Raw genomic sequence first — 14078 nt, 5'->3', positions numbered from 1 at the left:
TGGCAATCCAGGGAGTGGGTTCGTCAAGCCGCCGATGTGGAACTCTGGCCAACAGGGCGGAGGAGTGGTTAAAACTCGTGCAACAAGGGCATAAGTTCGATTCCTGACTCGGGTGCCTTTGCTATGTAGAGTTTTGTTTCTGCTGACCCCGTTTTGCTGAGCGTGGAGGGGAGGGCGCATAGACGTTTCATGGAGCACAGTACAACATAACAATGCATTTTGCTGCGCCGCCGCCGCAAGGCACTCACCACTGATTACTCTTTGGTTCTTTCGGTAAAGTCACGTATAAAGAGAAAATAATAAATTAAGTAAAAGTATGCGATTATTTAATAAAAAATAGTATGCTATTATGTAATGTGTTATTTATTAATTAAATAATAGTGCCCTATTATTTAATTTATTATTTTCTCTTTATACGTGACTTTACCGAAATAACCAAAGAGTAATTCCTGCAGTCACGAAAGCTCCAAATTAAGTTTTTACTCACCACTGATGTTGGCCGCGAATCCAACATGAAAGTCGGGTTGTCGAGTTCATAGCGCAGCGTGGAACACTGCTCCACTTCGCCCTTGATGATCAATACAACAACAATATAATCCCCGCCATATGAATGCTCACGGAGTCTCAACACGTCTCGTTCAAGAGGGTGCTGCTACATGGGGAGGTTTGCTACACGAGCCACAGGGTGGCGAGGAGATGTTAACCACCTCGCCTGGTGTACAGGAGGCCGTGGGTTCGATCCCGACCCTGACGCCTGCTGCTGTATATTTGGAGTTTGCGTGTCTCTCTCCCCGCGGTCGAGTGGACTTTTCTCCGGGTCCTCCGGTTTTCCCCTCGGCATTTAGAATCAACATCACGCGTTTAGATGATTTGGCTGCTTTCCACTTCCAGGTGATAAGCCACTTGGTTGAGCGATCATTTGTGGCCAAGACGCTTCTGAAAAGATCGATACAGCTCAGTGGGCCTTACCTGGTAAAATAAAAATAGTGAAAGGTTTGGCCATTGTCATTCATCAGAGTCCCGTGTCTCCTTGTGGGAAGACACCGCAGAACCCGGGAGAAAACCAAACTACGCATGCAAAGGGGGGTAAGCACTAAAAACTCCGCACAGATGGATTCGAGAAACCATTGCTGCATAGCAACGTATGTATGTATGTTGAAGCCAAACGTGCTAATCGTAGTTGCGGGGTAGGTCAACAAACTGGACACGTGTTGGCCACCTCCGTGCACATTAAGGGTTCTGATAACAACTCGTGTTGTGGCAGTTTATGGTGCTTTACCGCCGTATTCATTAAACAAAGCACAGCTTTTTAATAAAAAAAATACACAACCAACGGTTCCTAGCAACGATCCTTCTTGGCGGAGAAGCGGTTCATTTCGAGTGTGCTCACCGTCATGGGAATGTGGAATTTCCACCACCGATGGTGAAAAATCAACGCTCGCACGGTCGTTTCGAGCTCTGACGGACACCGCAACTTGATGACTTTCTGTCGTGATGTACGAAGCGGGTGGCCAGCTGCAGTGGGCAGGTGCAGTGGACAAGGAGCAGAGGTCGCAAACGGGTTTTGATTCCTTACCCGTACCCGTACCCGGCCGCACCAGGGTCGCAAATGGGTACCCGTACGGGTAGCCGTTCCCTACCCGTACCCGTAACCCTACCCGAAATGAGTGACAAACGGCTACTCACCAGTGACTCATAGCCTACCCGTACCCGTACCCGGCCGCACCAGGGTCGGAAACGAGGCGGTAGCCGGGTATCGGGTAGGGTACGGGTATCGGGTACCCGGTTGCGACCTCTGACAAGGGGTGAATGTTCGCGACTAATGAATGGGGGGAGTGGTCAGCCACATCTCGGGCGCGGCACGCGGCAGGGCGACCCCTTCCTGGAAACGACACAGCCGCGGTGTCACAACAACCACTTGATAACAACGACGGCGACCTAACAACAACAACAACAACAACGACGCAATAACAATAACGAAGACCTAACAACAACGACACAACAACAACGGCGACCTAACAACAACGACACAACAATAACAACAACGACCCAACAATAACAACGAAGAAGACCTAACAACAACGACACAACAATAACAATAACAACGACGACCCAACAAAAACAACGACCCAACAACAACAACAACGACCCAATAACAACAACAACCGCCGTTCACCACTAAGTGGCGGTGACGTCACCACGACGTTTGTGCCAGGCCACGTGCCGCTTTGAGGCCACGTGAAGTGTCGAAGTCTCGCACCCACCCAGGTGCCGTGGGAAAAACCGGAGGACCCGGAGAAAATCCCACGCGACCACGGGGAGAGAGACACACAAACTCCAAATATACAGCAGCAGGAGCAGCAGGCATCGCCAGGGTCGGGATCGAACCCACGATCTCCTGCACACCAGGCGAGGTAGTCAACATCTCCTAGCCACCGTGATGATGAGAGAGAGAGACGCAAACTCCAAATATACAGCAGGAGCAGCAGGCATCGTCAGGGTCGGGATCGAACCCACGATCTCCTGCACACCAGGCGAGGTAGTCAACATCTCCTAGCCACCGTGATGATGAGAGAGAGAGACGCAAACTCCAAATATACAGCAGGAGCAGCAGGCATCGCCAGGGTCGGGATCGAACCCACGATCTCCTGCACACCAGGCGAGGTAGTCAACATCTCCTAGCCACCGTGATGATGAGAGAGAGAGACGCAAACTCCAAATATACAGCAGGAGCAGCAGGCATCGCCAGGGTCGGGATCGAACCCACGATCTCCTGCACACCAGGCGAGGTAGTCAACATCTCCTAGCCACCGTGATGATGAGAGAGAGAGACGCAAACTCCAAATATACAGCAGGAGCAGCAGGCATCGCCAGGGTCGGGATCGAACCCACGATCTCCTGCACACCAGGCGAGGTAGTCAACATCTCCTAGCCACCGTGATGATGAGAGAGAGAGACGCAAACTCCAAATATACAGCAGCAGGAGCAGCAGGCATCGTCAGGGTCGGGATCGAACCCACGATCTCCTGCACACCAGGCGAGGTAGTCAACATCTCCTAGCCACCGTGATGATGAGAGAGAGAGACGCAGACTCCAAATATACAGCAGGAGCAGCAGGCATCGTCAGGGTCGGGATCGAACCCACGATCTCCTGCACACCAGGCGAGGTAGTCAACATCTCCTAGCCACCGTGATGATGAGAGAGAGAGACGCAAACTCCAAATATACAGCAGGAGCAGCAGGCATCGTCAGGGTCGGGATCGAACCCACGATCTCCTGCACACCAGGCGAGGTAGTCAACATCTCCTAGCCACCGTGATGATGAGAGAGAGAGACGCAAACTCCAAATATACAGCAGGAGCAGCAGGCATCGCCAGGGTCGGGATCGAACCCACGATCTCCTGCACACCAGGCGAGGTAGTCAACATCTCCTAGCCACCGTGATGATGAGAGAGAGAGACGCAAACTCCAAATATACAGCAGGAGCAGCAGGCATCGCCAGGGTCGGGATCGAACCCACGATCTCCTGCACACCAGGCGAGGTAGTCAACATCTCCTAGCCACCGTGATGATGAGAGAGAGAGACGCAAACTCCAAATATACAGCAGGAGCAGCAGGCATCGCCAGGGTCGGGATCGAACCCACGATCTCCTGCACACCAGGCGAGGTAGTCAACATCTCCTAGCCACCGTGATGATGAGAGAGAGAGACGCAAACTCCAAATATACAGCAGCAGGAGCAGCAGGCATCGTCAGGGTCGGGATCGAACCCACGATCTCCTGCACACCAGGCGAGGTAGTCAACATCTCCTAGCCACCGTGATGATGAGAGAGAGAGACGCAAACTCCAAATATACAGCAGGAGCAGCAGGCATCGTCAGGGTCGGGATCGAACCCACGATCTCCTGCACACCAGGCGTGGTAGTCAACATCTCCTAGCCACCGTGATGATGAGAGAGAGAGACGCAAACTCCAAATATACAGCAGGAGCAGCAGGCATCGCCAGGGTCGGGATCGAACCCACGATCTCCTGCACACCAGGCGAGGTAGTCAACATCTCCTAGCCACCGTGATGATGAGAGAGAGAGACGCAAACTCCAAATATACAGCAGCAGGAGCAGCAGGCATCGTCAGGGTCGGGATCGAACCCACGATCTCCTGCACACCAGGCGAGGTAGTCAACATCTCCTAGCCACCGTGATGATGAGAGAGAGAGACGCAAACTCCAAATATACAGCAGGAGCAGCAGGCATCGCCAGGGTCGGGATCGAACCCACGATCTCCTGCACACCAGGCGAGGTAGTCAACATCTCCTAGCCACCGTGATGATGAGAGAGAGAGACGCAAACTCCAAATATACAGCAGGAGCAGCAGGCATCGTCAGGGTCGGGATCGAACCCACGATCTCCTGCACACCAGGCGAGGTAGTCAACATCTCCTAGCCACCGTGATGATGAGAGAGAGAGACGCAAACTCCAAATATACAGCAGCAGGAGCAGCAGGCATCGCCAGGGTCGGGATCGAACCCACGATCTCCTGCACACCAGGCGAGGTAGTCAACATCTCCTAGCCACCGTGATGATGAGAGAGAGAGACGCAAACTCCAAATATACAGCAGGAGCAGCAGGCATCGCCAGGGTCGGGATCGAACCCACGATCTCCTGCACACCAGGCGAGGTAGTCAACATCTCCTAGCCACCGTGATGATGAGAGAGAGAGACGCAAACTCCAAATATACAGCAGGAGCAGCAGGCATCGTCAGGGTCGGGATCGAACCCACGATCTCCTGCACACCAGGCGAGGTAGTCAACATCTCCTAGCCACCGTGATGATGAGAGAGAGAGACGCAAACTCCAAATATACAGCAGCAGGAGCAGCAGGCATCGTCAGGGTCGGGATCGAACCCACGATCTCCTGCACACCAGGCGAGGTAGTCAACATCTCCTAGCCACCTGGGCGCCCGAAGAGAATCACGAGTCGCGAGTCGCATCGAGCCCTCCGGCAATCATCAAACGAGCGCTTGCGTCATCGCGAGCGCCTTGTGACGTGGGCTGCGTCAGGGAAGGAGGAAGATTCGGGGGGGGGGCTGTGAACAGACGGGGGGGGGGGGTTAGAAACACGCAAGTTCTCGTCAGGGCGGCGTGACGAGGCGGGAGGGGGGGGGTCGATGTGCGTGTTTGTTTATCGTGTGGCTATGGCGTTGCAGCTCGTCGTGCCGCACGCACGCGGGTCCACGCGGCTATATATAGACACACAGACGTCTGTGGATGGTGATCGCGGCGAGACAGAGCTGGGGGAAGTGTCGTCTGCGCTTCAGGTCACTGCACGCCGGATTGCGCCACGCTTAGCAGTCGGCGGTGCCAGGAGGAGGTCGGAGAAAAACAAGAACAACAGATTCTAGATTTGAAGCTTTCGTGACTGCAAGTATTCATATTCTTAGGTTTTTTTCGGTAAAGCCACGGAAGCTTGTGTTGCCTCCGAAACGTCGTGATTTTTATTTTATTTTACTTTTATTATTTTGATTTTTTTACCTACGTCATTTTACCGAAAAAACCTGAGAATAAGAACAAAGATGTTGGAGTTCATCGTGACCCTGTGCAGGTCCAGCGTCCTCCTCTTCCTCAACCTCGTGTCGCTCCTGCGCCACTTGGCGGCGGCGGTCACCCCTCCACTCGGCAGGCACCCGCGCGCCAAGTGTCCTCCGGACCTTCGAGGTGATCGTCAGATCTCCGACTTAGCAGGTGAGGAGTCGTGGTGATGGCGATGATTGTCGCGAGTGCCCTGATAAAGGCTTATCTCCCCCCCGCCCGCCTTCACCAAGCCGCGCTGAACAGCGTGCTGAAGTATGGCACGGGAAGTTTCGTTCGCCCACCTGGGCACACACGCCCGTGAGAGAATAGTCGTGCAGTCGCCTCCCTCTCACTATTCCATGGCTACTGCCATGGTTATTGTTCCCGTGAACTTCACTCATTGATTCCTCAGCCCCACGTTGAGGACTCTTACTGTGTTCAACCAGCACCCTGCGCGTCACGACACCTCACCCACACATCCATCCACCCACCCACCCACGCACTCACCCACGCACTCACACACGTACCCACTCATTCATCCACCCACCCACTCACGCACTCACACACTCACTCACCCACTCATACATGAATCTACCCACTCACACACTCACTCATACACTCACCCACTCATTCACCCACTCACCCACACATTCACCCACCCACTCACGCACTCACTCACTCACACAATCACTCACCCACTCACATATTCATCTACCCATTCATTCACACAATCAACCACTCATTCACCCACCCACCCATTCATCCACCCACCCACTCACGCACTCACTCACCCACTCACACATTAATCTACCCACTCACACACTCACTCACACACTCACCCACTCATTCACACACTCACCCACACATTCACCCACCCACCCACACATTCATCCACCCACCCACACATTCATCCACCCACCCACCCACACTCACACGAGGGGATGGGTAGCCAGCACCAAGCACGGCCGTGTTTGTCTCTCCAATGCTGTTTACACACCGTACCAGGTACTAATTTAAAGCTGAGTCGACCTAGGGGAGGGTCAGGAGCGGTTTATACATTTGCCACTGTTATTGGAAGTGAGCGGGAATTGAACTCGGGCTGATAGGTTGGTAGCACAGAGCGCTCACTACTGTGCCACCGCTCCCTACTAACAACAGCCGCCATTCAACAAAAAGTGGCGGTGACGTCACCATGGCATTTGTGCCAGGCTAAGTGCACATCGAGGCAACGTGACGTGTCAGAGGCTCGCTGACAGGCCACTGGGCAGACCCCGTTGGTTGAATTCCTGAGCTGTTCAACAGATGCGCCGACTGTGTACGAACCATCGTGCCACTTAGGCAGACACCGCTGGTGCTGATCATCACCCGTAAGTCGCTCGCACCTCCCGACTAGCCACGGTTGGCGACGTGCGGTGCAATATATGTTCAACATGCAGGACATGGACATACATTGAATACTGAACAGCTGAGAAAAAAGGTAACATAGTCATCCTAAATGTCCGACGAGTCAAACAAATGTGTTGATTTCACAAAGTAAAAACATTTGTTTGCTGACTTTATATATATAAAAAAGTCGTGTAACACTATATGCGATACATTGTTCGGCCCTTCCCTCCTATAAGCTTCGAAGGCCCTCACAGCGTCCACGCGGCCCTGCACCCCCCCCTCCTCCTACCGCCGTGTGGCCTGCAGACGGAGAGAGCCCTGCCGACCCGAGCTCCATCCCGCTGGGCACGCCCGTGGTGCCCACCAGCGTGAACTACCACTTCACGCGCGCCTGCAACTACAAGTGCGGCTTCTGCTTTCACACGGCCAAGACGTCCTTCATGCTGCCGTTGGAGGAGGCCAAGAGGGGGCTCACGATGCTGCGGGACGCGGGTGAGAGAGGGGAAACATGGGGGGGGGGAGGTCACGATAACTCTTGGCAAAGACGATCCGATGTGTGACGATGCCATTATCAATGAATTTGGTTGTTTCAAGTTGCCTTGCTGTCAGGGACTCGCCCCGGAGCAAACCGACCAAATGAATCAGAAGGTTGCCCAACACTCGGGAAGAGGAGGAGGTGATTCGCTGTCGGCATTTTGCGCGTGAGCAGTGAAGGCGCGGCCACCTTCCGTCACACTCCGTTCCCAGCGACCTCGCCATGACGCGTGACATCACCCAGCCGTGCGACTTGAAGCATCAACATCGTTGCCGCGAGCTAAGATGACAACCCTCGCGCGAATGTCACCAACTCGGCTGGCAAACCTCGACAAAAAAAACCCGAAATCAACGGCATGGATCAAAGCGCTTCCGTGGACAAGAACGCTCGTCGGACGCGGTGGAGGGGTGTCTGCCCGCGCGCTCACGCGACCTTTGCCATCCTCGTTCCCCAGGCATGGTGAAGATCAACTTCTCGGGCGGGGAGCCATTCCTGCCGGAGCGCGGCCGCTACCTGGGCGAGATGGTGACGCACTGCAAGCGCCAGCTGCGCTTGCCCAGCGTCAGTATCGTCAGCAACGGCAGCCTCATCACCGAGCGGTGGCTCGCCACCTACGGTACCTGCCGCGGGGCACCGGGAATATGAATATTTATTGACACCGGAGGAATCCGATGAGCGATGAAGCTATTTTTTCCACAGGTGTCCACCAAGCCGCACCCGTTGCCAATGTCCCTGGCGGCGGTGACATTTTGGTGGCATTAATCGTGGGTGCTGCCACCTCTTCAGAGACGTGTGGTCGGCACGTAAAGCCACGAGCCCCACGGGGCAGCCGGGGCAGCAAGGGCAGCAACGACTATTTCCCCGGGGCATCCACCAAGGGAGGGCCAGTGTTCGTTGGAGTGATCTTTCTCCTGAGCTTGGGGTGTAAACCAGTGGGTGAGACCTCAGGGGCAGAATTTAACTTCGGGGATTTTCTGCACCTTTGCCACAAAGCACTTCACCCGCGAGTCCGTGACGGTGTCGGAAAAGTACGTGACAATTATTACGGCTCTTATCACAATCGTGACTTCTCCACTGTTGGCTTGTTGCCGCGCGCGCAGGCGAGCACGTGGACATCCTGGCGGTATCGTGCGACAGCTTCGACGAGGACACGAACCGGCAGATCGGGCGCGGCGCCGGCCGGCGGAACCACGTGGAGACGATGCGACGCGTGCGCGACTGGTGCTCCGCGTACAAGATCGCGTTCAAGATCAACACCGTGGTCAACAGCTACAACGTGCACGAGGACCTCGCAGACTACATCACGGAGCTCAGGCCCGTGCGCTGGAAGGTGCCGCGCCCGAGTTGCCCGCACGCAGCACGACCAGGCTGACCGCTGCGTCTACTCCACGCTGTTCAGCCACTACTGCCGCCACCGCCACTGCCACTGCCACCACCACCACTGCCACCACCACTGCCACCACCACCAGCAAAGATCCCCTGTAGAGACTGAACAGACTGTTGGGTCAAAAGCTGTTAGCGAGCACCTATGAAGGCCGGCATGGCACGCCAGGGGGTGGTGGCCAATACTACGCCCGGCCGCCTTTGTCTCCCCAGTGCTGATGCTTACACACCGCACTCGGTACTCGTTTGAGGCTGAGTCGCCCTAGGGCCGGATTTGCACAGGGGTTTGAGGGGAGGCGTCCTGGGGGGCTCGGATTTCGAGGGATCCCCAATAATATGTATAAGGAAATAATTTAATTAATTTGGTAATTAAACACGTTAGCATCACCGTGTGTGTATAACCAGCAGATATGAGCCAAATAAATATTTTTTAAACGACCTGTGTAAGTTTTCACTGAATTTGTTTTACCGTTAGTTAAATCATGTAACAAAAAACACGACAAGTAAAATGAGCCGGGTGAATAACAATGGGGCGCTGGGCATCATCACCTCCGGGTGGTGGGGAGACGGCAAACCGAGAGGAATTGGACGAACTAGACACAGAGAGCACGCCCCCCCCCCCCCCCACAACTCCAACAGCCCCAGGCCCCCGACGTAACTTGATCCGGTGCTGTGGCTCTGCCACCTCTGCCCGTGTGCCCAGGTGTTCCAGTGTCTGCTCATCGACGGAGAGAACAGCGGCGAGGACAGCCTGCGCCAGGTGCAGCCCTTCCTCATCGCCGACCGCGACTTCCACAGCTTCCTGGAGCGGCACCGCCACGTGAGCTGCCTCGTCCCCGAGTCCAACGAAAAGGTGCCGCCGCTGTTGGCAGCCTGCATGGGCTGATTGTCTCAGATCGTCTCTGTTGTCCTTACCCCCGCATCTCCGATGAGCACGGCTGGCAACGTACGGTGCGAAAGAAGTTCAACGTATCTTCTTGGTTCTTTCGGTAAAGTCACGTAGAAGGGAAATAATAAAAGAATAAAAATAAAACATAATAAAATTATTATCACGACGTTTTGGCCAAAACGCAAGCAGCCGTGCTCAGGTGAAGAACAGGTCTGTCGAGAAGACAGAGTCTGACAGACCTGAGGACGGCTGCTTGCGTTATGGCCAAAACGTCGTGAGAATATTTTATTATGTTTTATTTTTATTATTTTATTATTTCCCTTCTACGTGACTTTACCGAAAGAACCAAGAAGATGAATCCCTGCAGTCACGAAAGCTTTAAATCGAAAAAAAAGTTCAACGTACATTCACTCTTAGTCACGAACGAGTCGGGCTAGAACATGACATCGTAGGCACCGTCAGGCGGAGCCGGCTCCGCTGCTGCTGCTGCTGCTGCTGCACGTGGCTGCCTGTAACCCCGCACTGTGGAGGCGGCAGCAGCAGCAGCGAGGGTTGATGGATCACCGCACACGATGTTGTGGCCTTCGTGGTCACTGTAGCCTGGCTCGCCAGGAGATGGCGGTACAGCGAATGTATTCATCTCCATCTGTTCCATCTGCGCGGGTGTCGTCCCTCGCATGCGTGCGTTTTTCTCCGGGCACTCCAGATCCCTCCCATATGCATGCCCGCTCATTAATTGGCCGAGAACACCTTCATATATAGAGGGCCGCAAAACTTGGGCAAGCGATGGCCGTTGCCTGGCCGCTTGTCCGTGGTTCCCCCCCCAGAGTTCCAAGTCGTACACTCTCGCTGTCGTCCGTAGGCAATCACCTCCACAATCAGAGAGAGATGTCCCGCATGCCGTCTGTGTGTGGCAGCATCGGTGGAACGAGAATGTAGAGGACGTCTGAGGAGGTTTGTCTGGTCGCCCATCTTATTTATTTATTTAGCGAATGCAAAGTCCCTAAGCTAAGCGGTTGCTTCCAGTCATGCTGTGTTGAGGGTGAGGGAGGCCTCCACTGAGCCTGTGGATTGGACACACTTCTAGAATGTGGTACACGGGTTTGCTCCACCCCACAGGCACGTAGGGGGCTTTGCTCTTACGTCACATCGGTGGAGGTTGGAGAGGTATGGGCCGTGACCAGTCCTGAAGCTGTTGAGGGTGGATCACTCCTACCTGGGGAGTTTGAAGCCAGCGGCCTGTTGTGTGGGGGTCGTAGCGAGGCGCTTATTTGCCAGGTCCAGGGGAGCCTGGCGCGTGAGCAGACGTGGGCCGCGCGTTTGCGTGCACGCGCGGTGATCCGAATCGATTTGTGTCTTTGCAGATGCGGGACTCGTACCTCATTCTGGATGAATACGTAAGTGGCCGGAGATGAGATCGTCTGAAAGCGCGTGGCTCCGAGCGAGCGTTGTGGGTGATGAGTGTGGACAAGGCGCATCGGAGATGCTCAGTCGCACTCTTGTCTCTGTGGTGGTGGGGGGGGAAGGGGGGCAGCCGCAGTCATCGTCACGCTCGATTATGTGACCCCGTTCACGATCATCGTTGTTAAAAACAAAAAAACTCTCTGTCGATGAATGTTTGTTGTCACTAATCTCTCTTTAGTTCTTTCGGTAAAGTCGCGTACAAAGAAAATAAATTTCATAATAGAATACGACGTTTCGATTGCAACACAAGCAACCATCATCATGTAGAACTAAATTTGAGAGAGAGACAAAACACAGACACGGAGACACACAGACAGACACACAAGCAGCAGAGAGAGACAAAACACGGACAGGGAGACACACAGACAGACACACAAGCAGAAAGAGACAAAACACAGACAGGGAGACATATAGACAGACACACTGCGTTGCGTGGCAATTGCAGGGCTGCGCCTTTACCTTGCTCTTTACGTGCACAACGGCGAGCAGATCGCTAACCGGTGAACATCTTAGCATGGAGGAGACACACATCCTCTCTGTCTCTGTCTCTCTCTCACACAGATCACTAACCGGTGAACATCTTAGCGTGGAGGAGACGGACATCCTCTCTGTTTCTGTCTCTCTCACACAGATCGCTAACCAGTGAACATCTTAGCGCGGAGGAGAGACACATTCTCTCCCTCTCTCTCCCGCTCGCACACAGATGCGCTTCCTGAACTGCACGGGCGGTGCCAAGGAGCCCACGCGCTCCGTGCTGGACGTGGGCGTGGAGGGCGCCATCCGCCACAGCGGCTTCGACGAGCGCATGTTCCTGCAGCGGGGCGGCAAGTACGTGTGGAGCAAGGCCGACATGCGGCTCGAGTGGTGAGCGCGTCGACGGCGCCTCCTCCGCCCGCGTGGCCTCGCCGCCAGCCCGGCCCGGCGCTGCTCGTTGCCGCCACCACCACCGCCATCGTCTCCTCGCTCCGCCTGCCACGGCGCACAGCTCCGTGGCCAGGTCGTGTGACACTTCGCCCGCCCGCCGTGATGGGCAGCAGCGGTGCCGCCGTCCTCACCCTCACCGCCGTTATCGTCGCCGGTCTCGCGACGCGTCCGGCCGGAGCGCGCAGGAGGACCCCGCTGTCGCGCGCTCAGAGAGCAACATTGACCGCGTAGAAATTCAGTGTGCGTGGTGATGTGTGTGGGGTTAAATGTGCCCTTAACAAAACCGCGAACCGTTAATTTGGATGATTGCTAATTTGACACTTGTGAAACAGAAATGGGGATGGTTCAACGAAGTGGCCTATAATAATGTGGACATTTATAGCAGACAAATACTCGAAACGCGTGGTGATGTTGATTCTAAATTAACAGCAGCAGGCGTCAGGGTCGGGATCAAGCCCACGACCTCCTGCACACCAGGCGAGGTAGTTATCATCTCCTAGCCACCGTGATGATGATGATGAGAGAGAGACACACAAACTCCAAATACACAGCAGCAGGCGTCAGGGTCGGGATCAAGCCCACGACCTCCTGCACACCAGGCGAGGTAGTTATCATCTCCTAGCCACTGTGGCCAGTCTCTCGCCACCATCTGTGTCGGTAAGATCCTCCACCACCCAACACAACCAAACAAATTGAAACGCCGCTCCAATTAAAATTAAACTTTGAGCTCAATCAGTTGTCACAGTTGTCACAACTGAACGTAGCAGCAACGGCACACGTGACGTCTGGCTTGAAACTGCGTCAAGCATCATCAGGACAGGTTTCACGAAGTAGTAAATCCTCCGCGTCAGGCTGTTAAAGTATTATTGTTTTATAGCGATCCGCCTCGCAAGTTTGTAAACCTAATTACTCTCGCGAAACTTGTGTGTTGACCCTTGCCAGGATAAACAATTGAACAAGCGTTAAAGTTAACTTAACTTACAAACTACTGTACATATGACAACAGGAACAAAAAATATATACGATGGACATTATTATCATATTTTTTTATATTTTAGTTGCGCTGCATGCCACATGCATTTGGTTCATGCCATTATAGATTGATGTGTTGTATTGTCATTCTAGCAATGGATTAGCATGCTAATGTTCTGTACATAGTGTATACGCGCAGTAGAGATCGGCACAGTTGTGTAGTGGGCAGGACACTGGACTTGCGACGCAGAGGTCGCCTCTTCCACTTGATTCCATCTATGTCCACCCAGCAGTACTGTACAACAAACGGGGTCAGGCGTGGGAAGAGGAGGCCCCATGCCCTCGATAGAGGTTCTCCTCTCTCGCCGAGGCCCATCCGCCAGCAGTGCCGTGTACAAGGAATTTCAGGGTTGCGCTTCTATCCTTTGACACACGTCGTCCTATATGTATACTTGTATATTGTGTGTAATGTATGTTGTTTGTAAAACTAAAACAAATATTCCAAAGTTACGCATTTTTTTTTACATGGAAACAGTTTCCATAACTACCACAGGATGCTCGCTCCAATATTTGCTCATATCCAGCAAAATGTATTCAGATGTGAAAATGTATCTGTTGGATGAAAATTTAAACCATTCCATTCAAGAGCAACATAAACATACCAACATTTTCCGTATATATACTTTTTTCATTGTATATATAATAATTTAGTATGCGGTGAATAAACAGATAAGTGAATATACAGTATTTTGTTAACAGTTGGAGTAATTTCTCTTTCATATGAATATTATTGTATTATTGCTGTGGTAAGTTTACCCAAGAACGCCTAACCGAGTCTCAAGGCTCTTTTTCAAGAGGGTGCTGCCAAGTTGTCGCAGTAAGGGCTGCTGCTGCTGCTGCTGCTGCTGCTGCTGCTGCTGCTGCTGCTGCTGCTGCTGCTGCTGCTGCTGCTGCTG

The 14078-nt window shown here is 53.6% G+C and overlaps 1 protein-coding gene across 1 annotated transcript; it reads left to right on the top strand.

The window, feature by feature from the left end:
• Nucleotides 1–5311: 5311 nt before the first annotated feature.
• RSAD2 (radical S-adenosyl methionine domain containing 2) lies at nucleotides 5312–13971 on the top strand. The gene is made up of 7 exons (XM_061569477.1): nucleotides 5312–5740; nucleotides 7262–7447; nucleotides 7945–8106; nucleotides 8591–8820; nucleotides 9577–9726; nucleotides 11127–11159; nucleotides 11930–13971. The coding sequence occupies exons 1-7, from the start codon at nucleotides 5572–5574 to the stop codon at nucleotides 12092–12094; spliced, it is 1095 nt and encodes a 364-aa protein (XP_061425461.1). The 5' UTR covers nucleotides 5312–5571; the 3' UTR covers nucleotides 12095–13971.
• The last annotated feature ends 107 nt before the right edge of the window (nucleotides 13972–14078 follow it).

Source organism: Lethenteron reissneri, chromosome 43 (genome assembly GCF_015708825.2).
Source record: "Lethenteron reissneri isolate LAM-NWPU_2019-01 chromosome 43, ASM1570882v1, whole genome shotgun sequence".
NCBI classification, from domain to species: domain Eukaryota; kingdom Metazoa; phylum Chordata; class Hyperoartia; order Petromyzontiformes; family Petromyzontidae; genus Lethenteron; species Lethenteron reissneri.
Note: the sequence above shows the minus strand (reverse complement) of the source record. Positions and strands in the feature narration are given on the sequence as shown.